This window comes from Pelodiscus sinensis, chromosome 27 (assembly GCF_049634645.1).
Source record: "Pelodiscus sinensis isolate JC-2024 chromosome 27, ASM4963464v1, whole genome shotgun sequence".
NCBI lineage: Eukaryota > Metazoa > Chordata > Testudines > Trionychidae > Pelodiscus > Pelodiscus sinensis.
The window spans coordinates 293,057-316,708 of NC_134737.1; the positions used below are offsets into that span (position 1 = coordinate 293,057).

Sequence of the window (23,652 nt, forward strand, 5' to 3'; positions counted from 1 at the left end):
TGGGGACCAACCACTTAAGTAGTAGTTCTGCAGAAAAGGACCTGGGGGTTACAGTGGATGAGAAGCTAGATATGAGTCAACAGGGGGCCCTTGTAGCCAAGAAGGCTAATGGCATATTAGGACGCATTAAGAGGAGCACTGCCAGCAGATCCAGAGATGTCATTATCCCCCTTTATTCGGCTTTGGTGAGGCCACATCTGGAGTATTGTGTCCAGTTCTGGGCCCCCCACTACAAAAAGGATGCGGAAGCATTGGAGAGGGTCCAGCGGAGGGCAACCAAAATGATTAGGGGGCTGGAGCATATGACCTACGAGGAGAGGCTGAGGTACTTGGGTCTGTTTAGTCTGCAGAAGCGAAGAGTGAGGGGGGATTTGATAGCAGCCTTCAACTTCCTGAAGGGAGGTTCCAAAGAGGATGGAGAGAGGCTGTTCTCAGTAGTGACAGATGGCAGAACAAGGAGCAGTGGTCTCAAGTTGTGGTGGGAGAGGTCCAGATTGGATATTCGGAAAAACTATTTTACTAGAAGGGTAGTGAAGCATTGGAATGGGTTACCTAGGGAAGTAGTGGAGTCTCCATCCCTAGAGGTATTTAAGTCTCGGCTTGACAAAGCCCTAGCCGGGTTGATTTAGCTGGAATTGGTCCTGCCTAGAGCGGGGGGCTGGACTTGACGACATTCTGGGGTCTCTTCCAGTTCTATGATAAGGGGATGGTTGGATGAAATAACAGGATCTTGGTAACTAATTGACCATTCATTATCAGTTGGAAATAGGTCAATGGAGGGATGATAGGAGTTGCTATAGGGAACTTTCTGGGTTTCTGGCTGGTGAGTCTTGCCCACATGCTCAGGGTTTAGCTGATCGCCATATTTGGGGTCGGGAAGGAATTTTCCTCCAGGGTAGATTGGCAGAGGCCCTGGAGGTTTTTCGCCTTCCTCTGTAGCATTGGGCACAGATCACAGCTGAAGGACTCTCTGCATGTTGGGTCCTTCAAAGTATTTGAATGCTTCAATATCTTTGATATAGGTGAGAGGATTATTCTAAGAGGGGTGGTTGAAATTCTGTGGCCTGCACTGTGCAGGGGGTCAGACTAGATGATCATAATGGTCCCTTCTGACCTTAAAGTCTATGAGTCTATGAGTCACCTCGGGATTGCCCATGATGTTGGTCACAAGTGAAATGAGTTTGTTGGCTCTCATCCTATCTCTACCTGTACACAGCACAAAATCATCAGATAGTGAGGCACATATAGCAGGAGAAGACCAGCCCAGAAACATCTGGAAGGCAGGTGCATTGGAAGAGCAGTGCCGGATAGATTGGATTTCAGAACTAAAATATAAAAGGGTGATCCCAAGTCAGGATCTAGGTGTGATGGCAAAGCTGTGGGGATGCAAGGACTGGTGGAAAGGGTTTCTATGGATTGGGAAAGTATCTTTTCTTTTGAAAAAGAAGAAAAATGCAAGATTCATCCCAAATAAAAATTCAAGAAAAACTCCAAAAGGATAATTATCCTGCCTAAAGGTTGCAGGCTGAGCTGCAAGACTTTCCCCCACCCGACAGTAACACCAGCAATGCCTGCCTAATAGCTGTAATCAAGTGTAAATGGCAGAGGCTTTGATTTAAGGCATTTGTTTTTTTAATCCAGTTCCTTCTCCTATATCACAAAGCTCCTCTTCCATGTACCACAAGTGCAATTTTTCAGTACTGTTCCATTACAATTGCAGACATTGCTCAAAATAAATTAAGCTTTAATCATACTTCGGAAGCTATTAAGCCTCTCACGCTGCCCATGGTTCCAGGAGAAAATCCAAGCTCCAGTTGGAAACTTCTGGGTAGGAAAGTGAACACTGAGTTCTCAGCATCAACATTACAAGCACCATTCAAGACAATACACAGCACAAAGTGAGAGCCGTGTTATTAACTGGCAACCGCCTTGATAGCTTTACGCTTGATGCCTATTAAGGTAAAGTGTAACTGACTCAGTTCATGGAAAAATTTCAGCACAACCCTGATTCATGATATTTATTTAGGAGACAAGTATTAGTCTTTCTGCTGTACATGACTTAATTCTTTCATGAAACTGAAACATGTAGCATTTACCATAATTTTGTATTTATGTTTTCATTTATGCAACACTTGAACATATAGAATCACCTTGCATAACAGAGTGTTTTTTATTCTGAAAGGCTTCTGCTTCTGTACATCAGAACCTTAAAGGAAAATTAATGATGAAAAGCTGAATTAAAGCAGTATTGATTCAGCAAACCATTTAAGCACATACTTAATTGGCTTCAGTGGAGCTATTCACAGGCTCAAAGTTAAGCCCATGCTGGAGTGCTTTGCTGAATCAGAGCATAAGTCATGTTTATGATGAGACTCAAATAAAAAGAAGGAAATTTGTGAGTAAGACTTAAGCATCGTCCTTAAATGTCTTGTTTTTAGTACTGGCAGAAACTCTCCTGGATCATCCCTACCATTGGTCACTTCTTGGTCACTTACAGCAGTGGGTGTAGGGGAATGTTATGCCACTATTGCAGCAAGGTGTACTTTGATTAGTGATAGTCCTGTTTTGTGTAGTTCTAGCAGGTAAGTATTTCTATTGCAGTGCAGTTGTGTTCAAAGCACCATAGTTTGAAGAGGTGCCATTTCTGACTGTATTATTTTTCTAGTTGCAGGTCTATGACAGTTCACAAGGATTTGCTGTACTTACTCAGGATAGTCGACCTCTGAAGTCATCAGGCACCCACCATCCATGCGTGGATGTGGAGTATGTGTATGTCTGGGTCGTGCCTCTGTGTCAGCAGAGACCAAACTGGTGGAAGACTGTATGGTGGGTGAATACTCATCCGCAGTAGGTACGGGTACCAAGTCTGTCTGGGCCACTTGGGGACTACCAGTCTGACTTTTGCTTTGTCCTGCCTGATTTTCAGAATAGTGCACTGGATCAGCAGGAAAGGTGGGAATGCATCCAGTAGAGGTGCTTCCCAATTTATGTGGAATGCATCACCCAAGGATTGGGGGCCTATGCCTGCTCTTGAAAAATAGTAGTGGCACTTCTTGTTTTTGCTTGTGGCAAACAGGTCTATCGAGGGGGAACCCCATCTCTGGGATAGATGATTTAGTATTGTGGGGTTGATTTCCCACTTGTGGTTGCGAGAGAAGTCTCTGCTGAGACTGTCTGCTAGGACGTTGTCCTTGCCGGTAAGGTAGGTAGCTATGAGTGTTACATTCCTGGGGATACACCACTCTCATAGCTTCACAGCTTCCTGGCATAACTGATAAGATTGTGCTCCCCCTTGTCAATTGACATAGTACATTGTTGTAGTGTTGTCCGTTAATACTTGGATCGTTTTGTTTTGAATTATAGCCTGGAAGTGGCAATAGGCATTGTGAAGTGCTCTAAGTTCGAGTACATTTATGTGTTTGTCAGTCTTGTCCCTGTGCCATTGAGCTTGCACATACGTCTGCCCAGGCGACCTCCCCAGCCTATTAACGAGGCGTCTGTCATTATTGTTAGAGTTGTGGGTGGGCACTGGCAGGATACCATCCTGCACACATTGGGATGTAGTGTCCACCATGTGAGTGTGGACTTTATCTTGTTTGGCATGGTGAGGTGCCTCTTTATACGGTGTCTGTACACCATTCTTAGCCAGGCCTGAGCAGCTGAGTATGTGGTACCACAAGTGTGTCTTCTGCTATGTGTCCCAGTAGTTGCAGGCATTGTCTTGCAATTATGGATGGACTGGTTAGTGCTAGAGACACACCAGGTCCTTGACAGTTGCGAACTTGTGCTGGGGTAATGAAGCTATCATGTTCATGCAGTCTAAGGGTACGGCTACACTGGGGTGGGGGAAAGGAGGGTTCAGAAGAGGTATGCAAATAGTGCTCACATTTGCATACCTTCTTCAGTTTTTTTTCTGGAAAAGTATGTTCCGCCATATGGCCCTATCTACACCGGGCCAACTGTCGGAAAACCCCCGTTTCGAAAGTCCCCTTATTCCTTGTAAAACGAGGTTTACAAGGGCTTTTGAAAGAGGGCTTTTTTTCCAACATTTGGCCCCGTGCAGATGGGGCCAAATGGCGGAAAAGCCTCTTCTGGAAAAAAAATGGAAGAAAGTATATAAATGTGAGTGCTATTTGCATACCTCTTCCAACCCCTCCCCCACTCCCCCACAGTGTAGCCATACCCTAAGCGTGCTCTTATGAAATCTATGGTCTGAGTTGGGGTAAGGACATGCTTTTTTAAACTGATCTGTAGAGCCAGAGAGTGGAACAGTACTCTGGTGGTGGCTACTGACTGCTGTGTTTCGTGCACCGTGGAGCCCCTTATTAGGCACTCGTCTAGGTATGGGAATACGGTGATGCCCCCTTTCCTCAGGTGGGCCGCCACAACTGTCAAGACTTTTGAGAAGAATCTTGGGGCCGTCGAGAGTCTGAATGGCAACACTTTGTATTGGAAGTGGAAGTCTCTTATAGTAAACCTCAGGAATCGGTGGTGGGAAGGGTGTATTGTGATATGAAAAAACGTGTTTTGGAGGTCAAGGGTGGACAGCCAATCTCCCTTTTCCAAGGCAGGAATGATGGTGGCTAGGGTTACCATTTTGAACTGCTGGTAACAAACAAATCGAATGAGTTTTCGGAGATCTAAAATCGGTCTCCACCCCCCTGACTTCTTGATGGCCAGGAACTAGCGGAAGTAGAACCCCACCCCTTGTGTATTGGTGGGACCTCTTCTATAGCCCCTAGATGTAAGAGGTGCTGTGCCTCTTGTACAAGCCAAATTCGCGAGAGGGGTCCCTGAAGAGGAACGAGGTGATTGGGAATGGAAGAACATGGGATTCGATAATCACTTTCAATTATCTCCAATACCCATTTGTCTGTGGTGATGGTCAACCACGCTGGATAGAATGCAGCTAGTCTGCTGCCAAATGGTGTATAAGGTTTGTTTTGCTGCCTTGGAGAAGTCAATGCTGTCCAATCCTCAGCCAGACCTTCAAAATGCTTGACAGGATGTTGAAGGTTGCTGTGTGGTTGCCTGGTCAGAGGCCTGCCTGCGTCTATTCTGTCTGGGCTGTCGCCTGTTGTTTTAATGCCTTGACTGTTGATTAAATGGGGGTGGTTTATATCTTTGTGTGAAAGGTCTTCCCTGTTTCTTTTTATTCATAGGTACACGTGTGCCTAATGTCTTCAGAGTGGCTCTTGAGTCCTTCAGTGTATGGAGGGAAGCGTTGGTGGACTTGGTAAACAGCTTCATTTTCTCAAACGGTAGATCTTCCACCGTGGATTGTACCTCCCTTGGGAATCCAGACAACTGGAGCCACAAAGCCCGCCTCATGACAATTGCTGATGCTAAGGATCTTGAGGCTGTGTCTGCTGAAGCTAGTGCAGGCTGTACAGCTATTCTAGTGATCAATGCCCCTTCTTTCATGTTCGTATTGTATTGTTCTTTTTTGTTATCAGGAAGATCTACAATAAAGGTTGATAGCTGATCCAATATGTGGGGTGTGTACTTTGCTTCAACCACTAAGGAATTTGGTGTGGGGTGCAAAAATAAGAATTCTGCACCTTTGGGGACCACATAGTACTTGCAATCGGATCTTTTGCCAATGGGCAGGATTGTTGCTGGCATCTGCCACAGGGTTTTAGCAGGATCCATGAGCACTTTGTTCATGGGGATTGCCAGCTCAGCCTGTGACGAGGTGTCCAAGGTATTCATGCGCTTGTGCTGAATCTTGGACATAGCTGATAGTGATATGTCCAGTGCAACTGCCACCCTCTTAAAAAGCTCTTGGAAAGACTTGAAATCATCCCCTGCATTGGATGGCAGGGGCATGATTGTATCTTAAGGTGACAAGGATGAAAGGTGCTCAGTTGGTCCATAGTTCTTTCTGCCCCTGTGACGTCCACTTCCTTCTCTTCCTCTGAGAAGACGGAGTGGTTAGGAGATTGCCTATGGAGGGCCTAGGGTTGGAGCAGAAGAAGTTACTCACCTTGGTGCAGTAACGATGGTTCTTCAAGATGTGTCCCCGTGGGTGCTCCACTTCAGGTGTTGGACTCGTCCCGGCGCCGCTGGTTGAAGGATTTTACAGCCTTAGTCAGCCGGACCATGCATGCACGGTTAGCGTCTCGTGCCATTTGCACCTTTCTACTGTCACACAGTCCAGCTCCTCTCCCCGCTTGGTATCTGAAATGAGACAAATACAAACCGCAGAGCGGGGAGGAGGGCGGGACGTGGAGCACCCATGGGGACACATCTCGAAGAACCATCATTCCTGCACCAAAGTAAGTAACTTTTTCTTCTTCTACGAGTGGTCCTCGTGGGTGCTCCATTCTAGGTGACTGTACAGCAGTAGCCAGTGTGCGCTCCAGATCAATAATGTTCTGCAACCGATAACACCGCCGATGCAACTGCGGAGTCTGCTGCTAGATGTCGTACAATAGCATAATCACGCATGAAAGAGGTGCTGGAAGCCCAGGTGGCTGCTCAGCAAATATCACTTAGTGGGACTCCCTGGGCGAAGGCCGTGGAGGTCACTACCACTTTGGTAGAATGTGCCTTCGGTCATGAGAGAAGAGGTTTATCTCTTAACAAATGGCAAGAAGCGATGCATATGCCTATAAGTCTAACTATACATTGGCTAGAGAGTGCATTGCCTTTGGAGCACTGTGCAATTGACACTAGAAGTCTGTCTGTGTGGCGCCACTGTCGAGGTCTGTTTATATAAAAGGAAAGCACCCGGCATACATCAAGTGTATGTAGTAACGCGTCTCTCTGTGACTAATGACACTTGAGATAAAAGGATGGAAGGACAATAGGTTCATTAATATGGAAGGATGAGGAAACCTTGGGAGTAAATGCTGGGTGAAAGCGTAACATGACCGAATCCTCTGACAAAAAAGTAAAGGGTGGAGTTGCCATCAGTGCTGCTAGCTTGCTGACTCTGCGTGTTGACATCCTTGCAAGTAGAAAGACTACTTTCATAATGAGTATTTGTAATGGTATTGCAGCTAGTGGTTCGAAAGGAGGGTACATGACAGTGTCGAGCACCAGATCCAGATTCCAGGAGGGAAGAGGGGTGTCCTACGAGGAGGATGCAAGTTCATTAGGCCTTTTAGAAACCTTTTGGTGGTTTGGTGCGCAAACACTGACACCCCCTCAATGGGAGAATGAAAATCACTGATAGCTGCCAAATGTACTTTCAGAGACGAAAGAGAAAGTCCCGAGTTCTGCAGGTGGACGACGTAGTCAAGGATATGGTGTAGAAGAGTGCCCTGAGGCTTGATGTTGCTACAAGATCACCATTGTGAATATCTACGCCATTTTGCAAGATAAGTACTCTGAGTGGACGATTTTCTATTGTGTATTAGTACTGTTTTCACTTGATCTGAACAGAGGTCCCCTCCTGGCCTGAGCCAGTTAGGAGCCATGCCGTCCGGTGTAAGGAGTCTGGTCTGGGTTGAAGGAGAGAACCATAGTCTTGTGAGAAAAGATCTAGGATGGGAGGGAGCGGCCAGCGTGGCACTACAGACATGCTGTGTAGGAACGGGTACCATGGCTGTCTCAGCCAAGCTGGAGCTAAGAGAATTACAGTTGCTGATTCTGCTTTGATTTTTTCCAACTTTCTGGGAATGAGGACCATTGGAGGAAAAGCATAAAGGAGTGCAAAAGAGGCCCAACTGTTGAATGTCGCCTCTTTTGCTCCAGAGCAGGCATCAGCAAGGGTTTACTCAAGGAACCCTTGCAGTGATTTGGCTCTAGTAATTAATTTCTGTTTAACTAACCTCCTCATTTTTGTGTAATTCCCCTTTTTGAAATTAAATGCCAGGGTGTTGGACTGCTGAGGTGTTCTTCCCACCACAGGAATGTTAAATGTTATTATATTATGGTCACTAGTCCCAAGCGGTCCTGTAATGGTTATCTCCTGGACCTGATCCTGAGCTCCACTCAGGACTAAATCGAGAACTGCCTCTCCCGTTGTGGGTTTCTGTACCAGCTGCACCAAGAGGCAGTCATTTAAGCCATTGAGAAATTTTATCTCTGCTTCTCTTCCTGAGGTGACATGTATCCAGTCATTATGGGGATAATTAAAATGTCCCATTATTAGAGAGTTCTTTATTTTGGTAGCCTCTCTAATCTCCCTCAGCATTTCTATGTCAGTATCGCTGTCCTGGTCAGGTGGTCGGTAATATATCCTACTGCTAAATTCTCATTATTGGAGCATGGAATTACTATCCATGTTGATTCATTTAATATTTTTATTTCATTTGATTCTACATTATCTCACATACAGTGCCACTCCGCCACCTACACAGCCTGCTCTATCCTTCCAATATATTTTATATCCCGGTATGATTGTGTCCCACAGATTTTCCTCATTCCACCAGGTTTCAGTGATGCCTATTATGTCAATCTCCTCCTTTAATACGAGGTACTCTAGTTCACCCATCTTATTAGTCAGACTCCTAGCATTTGTGCAGAAGCTCTTTAAAAATTTGCCACTGCTTATTTGTCTGCCCTTCCCTGATGCATTGGATTCCTTTGTATGCGGTTGTCTGTCTGCTCTGGCCCATGGTTTGTCCTCTCCCCTCCTCTCTTTCTGACTACAGCTTAGAGAATCTCTATCAATGGATTCTCCTCTAAGAGAAGTCTTCATCCGATTTATGTGCTTCTCTGCACCAGTGGGCTTTCCCCCATTTCTTAGTTTAAAAACTGCTCTACGGCCTTTTTAATGTTTAGTGCCAGCAGTCTGGTTCCACCCTGGTTTAGGTGGAGCCCATCGTTTCTGTATAGGCTCCCCCTCTCCCAAAAGTGGCAACAGATTGTGCTGCCATATCAGCAACATCCATGGCAATTTGCAGTCCTGCTCTGGAACACGCATAACCTTCCTAAACCACAGCTCTCAAGAGTGCCTTATTGGCTTCTGGCAGGTGTTGCACGAGATCGATTAACTTTGCGTAGTTATTGAAACTATGGTTCAAAAGTAGGGCAGCGTAATTCGCAATCTAGAGCAGAAGCGTGGAAGAAGAATACACCTTTCTACTGAAAATGTCATAGAATCATAGAACCATAGAGCTGGAAGAGACCTCAGAAGGTCATCAAGTCCAGCCCCCTTCTCTAGGCAGGACCAATCCCAACTAAATCAACCCGGCCAGGGCTTTGTCAAGCCGAGACTTAAACACCTCTAGGGATGGAGACTCCACTACTTTCCTAGGGAACCCATTCCAGTGCTTCGCCACTCTCCTAGTGAAATAGTTTTTCCGAATATCCAACCTGGACCTCTCCCACCTCAACTTGAGACCATTGCTCCTTGTTCTGCCATCTGTCACTACTGAGAACAGCCTCTCTCCATCCTCTTTGGAACCTCCCTTCAGGAAGTTGAAGGCTGCTATCAAATCCCACCTTGCCCTTCGCTTCTGTAGACTAAACAGACCCAACTCTGTCAGCCTCTCCTCATAGGTCATATGCTCCATCCCCTTAATCATTCTGGTTGCCCTCCACTGGACCCTCTCCAATGCGTCCACATCCTTTATGTAGTGGGGGGCCCAGAACTGGACACAATACTCCAGATGTGGCCTCACCAGAGCCGAATAAAGGGGAATAATCACTTCTCTGGATTTGCTGGCAATGCTCCTCTTAATGCAACCAATATGCCATTAACCTTCTTGGCTACAAGGGCACACTGTTGACTTGTATCTAGCTTCTCATCCACTGTAACCCCCAGGTCCTTTTCTGTAGAACTACTACTTAGCTGGTTGGTTCCCGGCTTGTAACAATGCTTGGGATTCTTTCGTCCCAAGTGCAGCACTCTGCACTTGTCGTTGTTGAACCTCATCAGATTTCTTGTGGCCCAATCCTCCAATTTGTCTAAGTCACTCTGGACCTCAAGTGTATCTACCTTTCCCCCTAGCTTAGTGTGATCTGCAAACTTGCTGAGGGTGCAATCCATCCCCTCATCAATAAAGATATTGAACAAAACCGGTCCTAGAACCGAACCTTGGGGCACTCCGCTAGAAACTGACTGCCATCCTGACATTGAGCCATTGATCACTACCCGCTGGGCCCGGCCTTCTAGCCATCTCTCTGTTCATTTATCCAATCCACATTCCCTTAACTTGCTGGCAAGAATATTGTGGGAGACTGTATCAAAAGCCTTACTAAAGTCAAGATATATCACATCCAGTCACTTTGTGAATCCATGCTGACTATTCTTGATCACTTTCCCCTCTTCCAAGTGCCTCAAAACGGATTCCTTAAGGATCCCCCTTTCATGATTTTTCCAGGAACTGAGGTAATACTGACCGGCCTATAGTTCCCTGGATTGTCCTTCCCTTTTTTGAAGATGGGCACTACAATTGCCTTTTTCCAATCATCTGGGATCTCTCCCGATCTCCACGACTTTTCAAAGATAATGGCCAAAGGCTCCTCAATGACATTTGCCAACTCCCTCAGTACCCTCGGATGCATTCAGTCCGGATCCATGGATTTGTGTACGTTTAGCTTTTCTAAATAGTTCCTAACCTGTTCTTTACCCACCAAGGGCTGTCCATCTTCATCCCATCTTGCGTCACTTAGCGCACTAGTCCAGGAGCCGACCTTGTCCATGAATACAGAGGCAAAGAAAGCATTGAGTGCTTCAGCTTTCCCCACATCATCTGTCACTAGGTTACCTCCTTCATCCAGTAGGGGCCCCACGCCCTCTCTGATCACCTTCTTCTTGTTAACATGCCTATAGAAACCTTTCTTGTTATCCTTCATTTGCTAGTTGCAATTCCATTTGCGTTTTCGCCTTCCTGATAACCCCTTGACATTCTCGAGCTATACATTTAAACCCCGCCCTGGTCATTTGTCCAAGTTTCCACTTTTTGTAAGCTTCCTTTTTGTGCTTAAGTTCACCAAGGATTTCCCCTGTAAGCCAATCTGGTCTCTTACCATGTCTGCCTCTCTTGCTACGCGTCGGGATGATTTCTTTCTGTGCCTTCAATAAGGCTTCTTTAAAATACTGCCAGTTGTTCTGAACTCCTTTCCCCTTCATGTTAGCATCCAAGGGGATTCTGCCCATCAGTTATCTGAGGGAGTCAAAATCTGCTTTTCTGAAGTCCAAGGTGTGTATTTTACTACTCTCTTTTTTTCCTTTGGTCAGGATCCTGAAATCTACTATCTCATGATCACTGCTTTGCATCTTTATCAGCTCCTGACTCTCTGACCTGTGGGGTCTTGGCTCTTTGTAGGGCTGCATCCACCACCAGGGAGTTAGGTTGGGGATGAGTGAACAGGAATTCTAAACCTTTCACCGGCACAAAGTACTTTTTATCGGCTCGCTTCAACATTGGTGTAGTCGAGGATGGAGTCTGCCAGGTCTCTTTGGCTGACTCCATAATTGCCTCACCTATAGGGAGAGCAATCCTAGAATGTTGTTGGGGATGTAAGTTTTTTAGGAGACGATATTGCTTGGCTTGCACTTCAGCCAGCTGCACCTCCTCAGAGTCTGCCACCCTTTTAAAAAGATCTTGGAATTGCCTTATAGCATCTGGAGGTGAGGTATCCCCCGGAAACACAGCCGCTTCTGGAGAAGATAATGAGAGATCTGTGGGAGAGGCTTCCTGAGGTTGGTCATCATCCAATATCTGGCCTTCTTCCGGCTCTGATTGATATGTTACCACCGGAGGGACCTCAGAAGGTGGGACCAGTGATTGTTTCCTCTGTTGGATGTGCACCGGGGTGATGACGGTGTGATGAAGAATGACAACAGCATGAGGAATGGGCATATGAGTGAGATCTGTGACGCCCATGGGAGCTATGATAGCATTCGTATAAGTGATCTGAATATGCTGGAGACGATCTTCTGGAGGAATACACACTCTCATGTCTACCATGGTATGTTGCACATAGGAAGCAGCTCCGAGAATGGGAGCTGCAAGGTAAGTACCTGAATCATGGAGAGGATCGTCTGTGCACGTGAGCAGTGTGTTAAGGCATGGAGTGCAAGTGAGGTGATCAAGGGGTGGGTCATGGGTGAGACTCCGAGATGACATGGGGTGTCCTCTGAGGGGATCTACACGCTGGTGGTGATGGGGATAGTACAGGGGAGAATACCGCAGATGGAGAGAGTGAAGGGAGGCATGTTATGGATTTCCTAGCCACCTTCGTAGGAACCGAAGTGATCTCAGTATCAGAGTCATCATCCGATTGTCTCAGTGCTGAAGTTTGTGCTTGCTCCTCGGTCTGCAGTACAGAGGAGTGTGATGTAGACGAGCATGGAGAGTCCATGCCCTGTGCCATCTCCGGTGCCGTCTCTCGTGCCCTCTGCAGTGCCGTCTCCGGCGCCATCCCATGCGCCCTCTGCGGTGCCGTCTCCGGCGCTGTCCCATGCGCCCTCTGTGGGGCTGTCTCCGGCGCCCACTTTGTCAGTGCCGAATAGCATTCCAATGGTGCCCAAGTTTGTCTGTGCATGATCTTTGGTGCAGTTGATGGAGTCGGTGCTGATGTGGCATGTACCGACAGTGTCGACACAACCAGTCTTTTGGGACTGGCTGGTAGCACGGGCTTAGGAGGCCACGGGACGACTCCTGAAGTGCCCGGCTTATCTCCCTGGCTGAGTCTTGACATGGGAGCGGTGAGCAACGAGCAAGTGGGGGAGGCTCGTTTTTTCTTTGAAGTCATCACCCCAGGGGATGACGCTCTCCGCTTTTGTGCTGCGGCCGAGACCAAAGGGCTAGCCTCTGAAAGCTGTAAAGTCTTATTGAAGAGTATCATTTTAAAATGCATTTCCCTGTCCCTACGTGCTCTCGCCATCAGTTTTGAGCAGTAAGTACACTTCTGGGGAATATGCAACTCTCCAAGACAGTGAATACAGGTGGCATGGCCGACTGAAACAGGCATCGTGTCCCGACACAGGGAACATTTCTTAAAACCTGGCGAGCCAGGCATAATGGGTCCGGGATGTAAAAAGGACCCTGAACTAATATGATTAAGCTAACTAACACTAACTAAGAACTAAGAATTAAGTAAAAAAAAAATTTTTTTTGTTTAAACTAACCAGAACTGTATAACAGAAACAACTAACTATAAAACTCTAAACTGTAACTTTTTTCCAGATGACCAATCCTCCCACTGAGGAGAAGAAGGGAGCTCCGCCAGCAACCGAGGACGGTTGAGAGGAACTGGCAGGAGCCAGACCACGTGACAGTAGAAAGGTGCAAATGGCGCGAGACGCTAACCGAGCATGTGTGGACCAGCTGCCTACGGCTGTAAAATCCTCCGACCAGTGGTGCCGGGACGAGCCCGACACCTAGAGTGGAGCACTCAAGGGGACCACTCAAAGAAGAACCTGTGCTATCTGAGGTTGTTGAAGCCTATAAGCTGCCTATCAGTCCCAATACGATCAGATGGGTGGCAGGAGTCATTGTGGTTGTTGCCACTGCTACCCTTGTTGTAATGGCTTGGGCAACAAGGTTCTGGGAGTACCCCAGTGTACGGACCTGTGGTCGTCATCATCATCACTCAGTAGCAGAGGCATCAAGGCAGGTGTTGAAGAGAGACTAAACCTCGAGGTATTTGGGGTGCAATCTGTGCCAAATAGTGGCATCCCTGGTACCGATGCCACCATCAGGTCTGATGCTGAGGTAAACTGTGGCTGCTGTGGTGGAGGAAGCAGCATATGGCCTGGGAGTACAAGAGTTGTCAGTGCTGGTAATGAGGTCAGAGCTGGTGCCACGTTCCTCTTGTACGCATTTAAGCTTAGCCAATGGCGGCTGTTTAAGTGCTTGCATTGCAGTGTTAGATGCCAGCATTGAGCACACTTTTACCGGTGCCACTGTGAGCGCTTCCCTAGGTGGCGCTGACAGTGCTCTAACTGGTGCTGCTGACGGTGGATTGAGTAGTGCTGCTGGCAGGGCTGTTGGTGGCGCCACTGACAGCGCCTTCGGTGGTGCCGCTGATAACAGCTTCACCAGTGCTGGCGTTGAGCTCCTCTGCTTTGGCTCTATGCTCGGCTTAAGGGGGGAAGGTCAGACCTTCTCTTTGGGGTCCCGACTCTTGTGGGCACTGGTCCCATTCCTCATCTGTTTGTCCTGCACCTGAGCTGCTGTGAGGATGAACAGACGTCTTGGTTGTAAAGTGTTTCCTCAGCGGGGAGTCAGAACTCGCTGGGGAGCAGACCTCTTCCTGGGCATTTGAGCCCTGTCTTGGTCCCTGGCGCTTGAGCCTCCCCCGGAGACATGCGTGTGGGGGGGGGGGTGCCCTTTTATCATGTTCTAGTGCAGATCTTGAGTCCTTCTCTAGCTGCATCATTTTAATTTGGAGTTCTCTGGCTTTCCTTGTCCTGCTGGTCAATTTCCAGCAGCAGCGTTTGCACTGCTGTGTATTGTGTTACTGACCAAGGCAGTGGACATACTGAGAATGTCCGTTTGAAATAGAAATGGAGACCTTAGAGGATTCACACTTTTTGAATGCTGGAGAGCCAGGCATGTCCTGTTAAAAGTCCTTTCAAAGAGATCTCTTCTATGGAGGACCACAGCTATGTGCGAGCAGTGGAAACCTGTGGCTTCTGTGAAGTGGAGGGAAATACACCGTCTCTTCTTTCTTTTCTTTTTTTAAGAAAAAACTTGAAACTAAACTAATCAATTTAAAACCAACAGCTAACACTAAACTATAGGCCGAGGTAAAAGCAGGGCAACTGCTCTGCTGTGGCCGAAGCAGGCGGCAGTCAGAGAAGAACTGAGGAGGCGGTTGGCTGTACGTTCCAAGAGTTATGCACGAGCGCTCCACCTGCACAGCCGACCGGAGGGGCACTGCTATCAGAACTCTGCCACCTATGGGCACAGCGGCGCTGACCCACCGAAGGTGGAGCACCCACAGGGACACTCCTCGAAGAAGAACAGCTAGCTTTTTTAAGTGTGAGCTGTTCTCTGCTAAGGGTTCCAGCAAGGCAGCTGTGGGCCAGATCTGGTGGCTTGGTGGGATCCAGCCTACTGGCAGCCTCTTGCTCACCCTGTTCTAGATCAAAGGTTCTCAAACAGGGGGTGGCTCCCTGGAGAGAGGCACAAATATATATTTTGGGAGGGCAAGACAAGCTTTAGGGGGAAAAATGTATTCCCCCCTTTTGACCACAGCAATGAGTAACTAGTAAAGTTGATTTCTCCAGAAATATCAGGTCTTCAGGTGAGGCTGTGCATTTTGATGGATTTGTTAAACATGCATTATTCAAAGTCATTGCCATCTGTCTGTTGATCCATTTGCTATGCTATTGTGTGCAAATTGGTTTGTAAGTATTGACAAGAACCACAATTTTACTTTTGCTCTGATTACAACAGATACTGGTCTCGGTTTGAATACGTTCTTTACTGTTTTTCATATGTAGTTATAGTTGCAAGTTGATTTTTAATGGTACACTTAATTATGTGCAGGGCTAGACAATTAGGGCAATCTACTCGCCCAGGGCGAGCAGATTTTAGCCCGGCCCGGCACCGCATCGCAATCAGCACATGCGCAGCCTGCACATGCACAGCGTGCCAAACTGCGTGGCTGGTGAGCAGGGCTCGCTGCCGCTTGTCAAGCCCTGATTATGTGAAGGGTCATAAAAATGGTGACCATATTTTCTGAACCAAAATTAGGGACACATTAGCTATGCCCCCTCTAAGAACTCTTCCCATTGTCCTCCTACCAATAGGGATGGGTTTGGCCACTACAGGACTCCCCTCCGCCTATGCAACAAGCCTGCAATTGCATTAACCCAATTTGCATTGCATTAACTTGGGGGGAGAGGCTGGGGGAAGTGTTCCCTCTAAGAGCCCAAGTGGGCCCCACAATACCCCAGCCAGGCTCTGCGCAACTCCTGCCAGGGCTCCAAAGCAGCCTGGAGGAGGAGGAGGAGGAGGAAAAGGTGGTGCTGCTGCTGCTGGACAAGGACCCTATGTAGTGGAGGTGGTCCCACAGGGAGAGGAAGGGGAGGGGGAGAGGCCGCACGGCCTGGGAAGCCAGCCCGGCTACCCTATGTGCCCTGCTGGGGGGAAGGCTGCTATGCTGTGCAAGGAGCAATGGCACGTCTCCATTTCTCACTTCTTCCCACAAACTTGAGTCCCCATCAAGTAGTGAAATGTCTGGTGGGGCTTTGATGGGGCACTGGGACAGAGTACAGAAATGTGGGACTGTCCTGGGAAAATCAGAACGTGGTCAGCATAGTCATTAACTACTATCCTTGCAAAAGGTGACCAAGTTTGACATCTGCTAGTGTAGATAATCCTTAATTGTGCCTCAGGACAGAGGACTTTTAGCGCTACATTTCTACAATTCTGGGTCATGGTCCGTGGAGGTTCCATAAGGCCCTTCACGATTTGTCCAGCTCCTGGATCCGTGGCACTAAACTTTGCAGGCAGAAGTCCTAGGGCTAGGACTGAAATCCGCTTTCCCTTTTTCTCCATAGAAATGCTGTTCGGGTCCACGGAGCAAACTGCCCTAGCACCAAACGCTCACCTTCGCCGCCGCCCTGCAGCCGCGCGCCCAGAGGCCTCGGAGAGGGGCTGCTAGCTGCGCGCTTGACCCGCAAGGCGCTGTGCGAGGAAGTGAGGCGGCGGGGGCTGCCGGAATCACACGGCCCGCAGGACGCGCGTTGTCCCAGCGCCCCCCGAAGCGCGGCCGGCTCGGAGCCCAGCCCAGCGCTCTTCCTGCCGTGGGGCCCCGCGGCAAAGCCCATGGGCGGGGCCTGCTCCTGCCCGCCCACGCCGCTCGCTGCACCTGCCTCCCCCGCGCTGCCGGAGCCGCTGGCGAGTCGGAGCGCGGAGCCCGAAGCCCGAGCGGGCGCCTGCGGGGCGCGATGCGCTGCGTCAAGTTCCTGCTCTTCGCCTTCAACTTCGTCTTCTGGGTGAGTAGGTCCGCTCGGCGCTGCCCCGGGGCGCTTGTCAGGCTGCGGACGGCACAGGCACCCACCTCTGCTCGGCTGCTTCTCCCAAACCCCTGGCCCGGGGACTCCTGAGCTGCTCCCCGCAACACCCACGTCCCCAGGGACACCTACAAGCCATCGCCAGGCGGGGAGGGGGCCCCGAGAACCTGCCGGATCCCTCCTCCTCTGGAGATAGTGTTGGGGGGAACTGGCTTTTAAGTTGGCTCCCCCCAGCACCGGCTCGTGTTCCCCACTTGCTGCCTCTTGTAGAGTGGAAACCGGAACCGGCATGAGCAGGGACTGCTTCTGTTCCCACTCACGCCATTTCCCCACTGTGCCTCTGCCTCCTCTGCCCTCCGTGAAGCCAGTGCTTTTAAGCTGTCTCCCGTTCCCCCCTCCCCACCCCTGCTGCCTATGATAGAGGCAGCAAGGAAAGGGGAAGCAACTAGTTGAGTCCCTACTTGACTATCTGATAAGTGTATGCTTATCATAGAGTCAACTACTTGCCTATATCCCTTATATTTAAAGCATGCAGCTGCACAGTAATATTTGTAGGTATGTTCATTGGGAAGGCTAAAATATGTCTTTTCAGAATGCAGACTTCCTTCACAGAAAAACCCATAATATCAGCATCTTCACAATCACAGTGCTGAGGGAGTTGTTCCTAAACCCTAGGTGCACTTTTGGGCACACGTGCTAACTAATAGGCTTGCACACTCTTTGCAGTTTGGCTTGTAGCTTCTCAAACTCTGCTCTTGATCTTGTAAACAGTCTATTGTGGTGGTTGTTTGCAAGAATATTTGCTTAGGGAGTGATGTTCATTGCTGAACTCCAAAAAAAGGCCAAATTAATTCTGATACTTTTTGCTTCTGACATAAAACTCAAATGCTCTACTCCTAGTTCTAAATACTTACCAGTGTTACCAGCAGCTAGAAGAAAATAGCTAGTGCTCTTAGTGAAAGAGTATCTGTGGGGTTTTGCCCAACCATACAGCAATAGAAATAAAGAACTCCAGCTATACATTAGTTCAACAAAAATCATAGGAGCTGTTTATTCCTTGGCATTGTTTTTGAAATTGGTGTTTTCCCAGTTCTGTACTGGTATCTGGGCTTGGGCTATGCTGATAATAATGATCCAAAAAGGAAACAAAATCCTCCATTGTTAGAAACATGGCTCTAAATATGGCGATATTTCCACAATTATGTAAAATTGCTGATTTGTCTATTTTGCGGAGCTTTATTAAGCCTCCACGTTACACGGTGAGAGGGTGGACCTGAGGCCTGTGAGCTAGCACACCTTGTCTTGGCGATGTGGCAATAGGAGATGCTTTTGTTTTACACATAACCAACACAGGAAAGAAGTGTAAGTATCTCACTGTGTTACTAGTCACATGATGTGTTTGTTTCAGCACTGTGACTTTGTTTTAATATTGTGAGCGGGAAACTTCTGGGCAGTGTGTATAATATAGCAAAAGAAAGCTATACAATTTATGCATTGCTTCACATTTAACTTTTAAAACATGCCTATCAAGTGCTCTGGGCTTCTTTTTTGTGTTTGGTTTGTTTTTTATAAATCTTAGGAAAGGCTTCATCATAGAGCAAAGGAATTCTTGATGCAAAAAGAGGCAAACCTCAGCTGACACAACATCTGGTTGCCCCCAGTGATTACTCTACAGCAGGGGTTCCCAAACTTTTTGACACGGGGACCAGTAAATCCATTCACCAGCTTTTGGAGGATTGGTAACATTCATTTGCATATTTGCATATTCAATAAGCAAATGATGAATATTCAGATAAGTTGTTTCTAGTCCTCCCAAAGCCCTCAGTGCCAGTGTTAGCAAAGTTTTTGATACAGTTACCCACAGTATTCTTGCCAGCAAGTTAAGGGAATATGGATTGGATAAATGGACTAAGATGGATAGAAAGCTGGCTAGATCAGGGTTTCCCACACTTTTTACTTTAGTTGGAACCCATTTTTTTTTCAGTACTGTCTTTTGCAGCCCAAAAATATAAATGCATATAAAAAAAATGAATAAATTTTCAGTGTTTCACCCAGCTGCATCCACCACCCAGCCTGGTCCAGGGCTTGAGGGACCTGACGCCACATTAGCACTTTAGGAGGCAGGAGCAGATTGAGGGTAGGGTATCTAGCTAGGAGGGAGGGTGCAAGGAAGGGTAGGGTTGCCAGGTGTCCCAGTTTTGTACTGGACAGTCTGGTATTTGAAGGTTTTGTCTGGGAAAGAAATTGAGAAATTACCAGACATATAAAATGCCTGGTATTTTCTCATTAGGTACATTTTATTATAATTAGGTGTATTGGTCCTTAGCTGCCTGGCTGGTAGATGTGCTCAAGCTGTCTGAGTGTGTCTGCCGTTCGCAACTACTCTAGGAAGGGAATGTTGAGGGTAGGGGGCAAAATGGAATCCCCGGCCAGACTCACTCGTCTGCCAGGGTCTGCATGTGCCCAGGTCAGTCCCACTCCCCCCCCCTTTCTCTTCCCGATCTCCCCAGTCCAGCCCTGCTTCCAGTGGCTGGTCACACCCCCACCCCGGTCAGCCCCGTTCCCCTGATGCCCCCCTGTCCAGCCCTGCTTCCGGCAGCTGATTCTATAAATAAATTAAAGGAGATAGGCAATCTCCTAGAGCTGGAAGGGACCTTGAAAGGTCATCAAGTCCAGTCCCCTGCCTTCACAGCAGGACCAAGAACCATCCCTGACAAAATTTTGCCCCAAATCCCCTCTGCAAGGATTGAACTCACAACCCTGGGTTTAGTAGGTCAATGCTCAGACCACTGAGCTATCCTTCCCCCCAAGAGTTTGCTGTCCTCCTCCTCCTGATCTCCCCCAGCCAGCTCCCCCCCCCCCCCGCCCCGCCCCACCCCGCCCCATGCAGTCCTAGTTCCGCCACCTGCCATCTCCGATCTCTGCCGCCAGACAGCCCCACTACCCCCAACCCTGATTCTACCGCCCGCCTGCCTGCCCCCCCATCTCTGTGGGACAGCCCCGCAGCCCCCAGCACTGCTTCCTGGCGGCTGGTTCCTCCCCCCCTCCTCCAAGCTCGCCCCACTCTGCTCCTCTCCCAGCAGCCATGCTGAGGCCCAGTATTTTTTTCCCGCGACCCACTAATGGGCCGCAGCCCATAGTTTGGGAAATGCTGCTCTACAGTATGGCTCTCCACTGCTCTCGCAGCATCCATTGGCCACTGTAACTACTGAATCCCTCCACTCTTCCATGGAAGAGCCCCTTCCATGTTATGGAAAACAGCCCCATTTCAGGGACTTCCTGATTTCCTGGCACATCCAAACCCTGACCTCACTCTCAATTAGGATAAGAGGAAGCTGCCTACCAAATTTGGTGCTCCTAGCTCTTGCTGTTTAGGAGTTCTTGAACAACGGACTCGCAGACAGACTCACTCACAGACAGATGCACTCTAAAATAGACATATAAAAGATAAAATGGATATAGTTAACTATTAGAGATGCCCTGTTCTTCACCTGAGAAACAGTAATTCCACAAGTCAAAACATCACATGTGGATTCCAGCACCAAGCTTTTGTGTCCTATGCACTTGTCATCTGCTGCTTCTACAAGTTACCCTTATGAGACTAATGCTTTCCATTGGAGTGTGGTCAGTTCACTGAACAGCTTCTTGATATGGTGATGAAGCATCATTCCATTGCAGCACCTTGCTGATGTGGGATGATACTGCACCAGTTCTCAAAAGTTGAGATCCATTAGTGATGCTGCACCAAGGTTCGTGAGTCACTTAAATTTTTGATGCCCCAGTAAATGCTCTTTTGTATCATATTCTTCTGCACTCAATACTCTCAGGTCCCTCCTTGCATCATGTGTCTTTCTAGAGCCTTCACAGTAATTATAAAACAAACAGTGAATGTATTTTTTATTATTTTGTGTATAGCGTAGCACCAGTGAGTGAGTCCAGATGGCAGGAGGGGAAAGCCTTGTAAGCATATACATAAAGAAACCATGTACATACTCTGGAAGCTTTCCTTTGCAGCCTGGGTTTAATGGAAGACCATCTGGTCAGGGATGCCTGTGTCTTGACTTACACCGGAGGTGCCTTTGCCTAGATACTTCTATGTACACTCAGCACTAAGCACACTGTCAGCACTCGGGACAGACTAAACAACAGTGTGACAGGGCACCAAGAGAGTTTTTCCTGAAACTTAATTTGTTGTGAAACACTAATATACAAAAATGTTGTGATAAACCAACAGAAGGCTGAGCTGATGCCCTCTAAGATACAGATCAGGTCTGTAGAGAGAAAAGTCACTCCACTCCAAATGAGTTCAGTCACCCATTCAGGGAGTTTAGCAGAACTTGTTCAGGGGCACGGAGCAATCTTCCTGCCCAAATGCCTTGTCCTCATGGACACAAGAAGGAAAGAGTCTGTACTCTGGGGGCCTGCTCAAAATTAGGAGGCCCAGCTATAAGCAAGCTCCTTCAGTGTACAGATATGTGCTCACACCTATCCTGTTTGCTCACTAACGGTAACGGGGCATTCAGAGAGATAGCTGCTTGCCCACACAAACACATTCTATGTGTTATCATTGAGAGTAACTGGGCTTCCCACACATACATTCCATAGCCCATAGGCACAGTATGTGAGAGCCTTCCAATAATGCATTAGGTCAGGGCTACTCAACTTTGGAAGCCCCGGGGGCCACAATGATACAGCACATGCCGAGGGCAGCAACTTAAGTGTGGTTGCATATACATGCAAATATATATGCAAATGTATGCATATATAAGCTTCTTTCACACTGACAGGCATGAATACAAAGATTAAGGCAAGACTACACAACACGCAGTGCCCATGTAAGTCAGTTCTGCTGATAATAAAATGCAAGTGGTCCTGCAAGTATTTTGGAGTGGAGTGAGGGAGATTTCTGATTTTTAAAAATAAAATCCTTCTCAAATGCTTTTCTCAGCCTGACTAATCCAAAGCCAGTTTGGATATGAAACTACAAAGTTACCATGTAACTCATATAGTATACCATCATGTAGTATAGGTGCAGATGTCCTAGAAATGCAGTAGATACATAGATTAGATAGAGAAGGGTGTGGGCTTGCTAAGTCTGCCAAAAAAAAAAAAAAAAAAGGTTTCAAAGATAAAGAAGTTGTAAACAAATGAATCCTCACATACCAATATGTAATAAGTTATTTCCTACCAGAAAAGGCAGGGCAGTTTTCCACAGTCAGTCCTATGCAAGGAACTTAAAAGTACCCCAAACTAAAATTCAACTCCCCCTGCATTACTAAGACCTTCTGTTTAGTAACAGTTCTTTGTCAGTGACTGGAGTGGTGTTTTCCAGGTTCACTGTATGTGCAGGGTGCTCAAGAGTCTCTGCATGCACCAGGCCTGGCAAGAGTTCCCCTGTCTTTGAGATGTCAGCATAAGAAGCACAGCTGTGTTTAGAGTCTTTCTGGAATTCAGTTTTCCAGTGGGAGTGGGAGCTCTGAAGCAAATGTGCGGTGTAACAAGGCACATTAGGGCTTGCTGTTAGTACAACTTCCAAAGCTGAGATTTTATTTGCACAGAATTCAGGCAATACAAGGAGCTGGCTCTCGCAAATCTAGATGTGAGAAGAAAGCATAGTCATTGCTGCGGTGAATCCCTGCCTGTAGTGTGATAAAAGTCTTATCCTTATTGCATCCGCCTGGTTTTTGCCTTGAATATAGTTTTCTTAGCAGGAGTTGTGCAGGACGTCCGTGCACAATTGAAGAGAAGTGTCTATAAGTTTTTACAACTGGGCCAGTTCTCATTATGTCTGGTTGAATGAGCTAAAGGAGACTGCAGTAATACAGCCATTAGCAACAGTCTTAAGCTAAAAGCCCATTCCCAAGGTATCCCTTCCATTTTCATTTTCTTTGACCTGTCGACCAGGATCACACCTGTTGCCAGTGTCCAAGAGCTCAGCAGCCACACCTCTCACTCACTCCCCTGGTGCCCAAACCCTGCCCAGCTTGCAAGCTGCTCCTCTCACTTACCTCAGTCACCTCTTGGCCTGTAGGCCATACAGGGAGCCAGTAGCCCATTTCCTTTCTCTGAGCTAACTCCCATGGACGCTGCCTCTTGAGCAGAAGAGGTTATAATGTTAGTTTGCGCTATGATTGCTTTCATGTCAACCAACACAAGATGACGTAGATTTCCATATCTGGAGAGCAGGGAGATCAATCAAACTCTGCTAATTAACACGATGGCATGACAACTCCTGACAGCCTCTGGAGATATTTGTATATACACCGGACCTCAACTCCTAAAATTGCAGAACAATACAGGAGGGTTTAATGGTGTTACCAACAGCATCGTTACAGCTTCTTGTGAGGTATAGAATCACGGGACTGGAAGGGACTTAGAGCTCATCTAGTCCAGTCCTTGTACTCAATGCAGGACCAGCACCAGCTAGATCATCCCTGACAGATGTCTGTCTACCCTGCTCTTAAATATCCCCAGTGATGGAGATTCCACAACCACCCTAAGCAATTTGTCCTAGTATTTAACCACCCTGACAGGAAGTTTTTCCTAATGTCCAACCTAAACCTCCATTGCTGCGATTTAAGCCCATTGCTTTTTTTTCTCCCTATCCTTAGATGTTAAGAAGAATAATTTTTCTCCCTCCTCCTTGTAATCTTTTACATATGTGAAAACTATTACCATTTCCTTTCTCAGTCTTCTCTTTTCCAGGTTAAACAAACCCAGTTTTTTTAGTCTTCCTTCATCTGCCATGTTTTCTAGACCTTTCATCATTTTTTGTTTCT

At 47.5% G+C, this 23,652-nt stretch overlaps 2 protein-coding genes across 9 annotated transcripts in view; one reads left to right on the plus strand and one right to left on the minus strand.

Moving 5' to 3' along the window:
• LOC142820909 (uncharacterized) overlaps window positions 1–23,652 on the minus strand; it is a 105,308-nt gene that overhangs the window by 37,404 nt on the left and 44,252 nt on the right. The window contains exon 1 of one of the 8 annotated variants that reach the window (XM_075910469.1): window positions 20,217–21,565. The exons of 5 other annotated variants lie outside the window; for them this stretch is intronic. Coding sequence is in view for 2 of the 3 variants with exons in the window: in XM_075910471.1 (XP_075766586.1) it covers window positions 23,083–23,150 (68 nt within the window). In the remaining variant the exon portion in view is untranslated. Of the gene's footprint in view, window positions 1–20,216; window positions 23,151–23,652 lie in introns of those variants that run through there. 2 more of the 8 variants (XM_075910471.1, XM_075910470.1) reach the window with 2 other exon arrangements.
• Window positions 16,708–23,652, plus strand: part of TSPAN2 (tetraspanin 2) — a 40,404-nt gene continuing 33,459 nt past the window's right edge. The window contains exon 1 of the mRNA XM_006118815.4: window positions 16,708–16,855. Within this exon, the coding sequence (XP_006118877.1) occupies window positions 16,808–16,855 (48 nt within the window). The 5' untranslated portion in view covers window positions 16,708–16,807. The remainder of the gene's footprint in view (window positions 16,856–23,652) is intronic.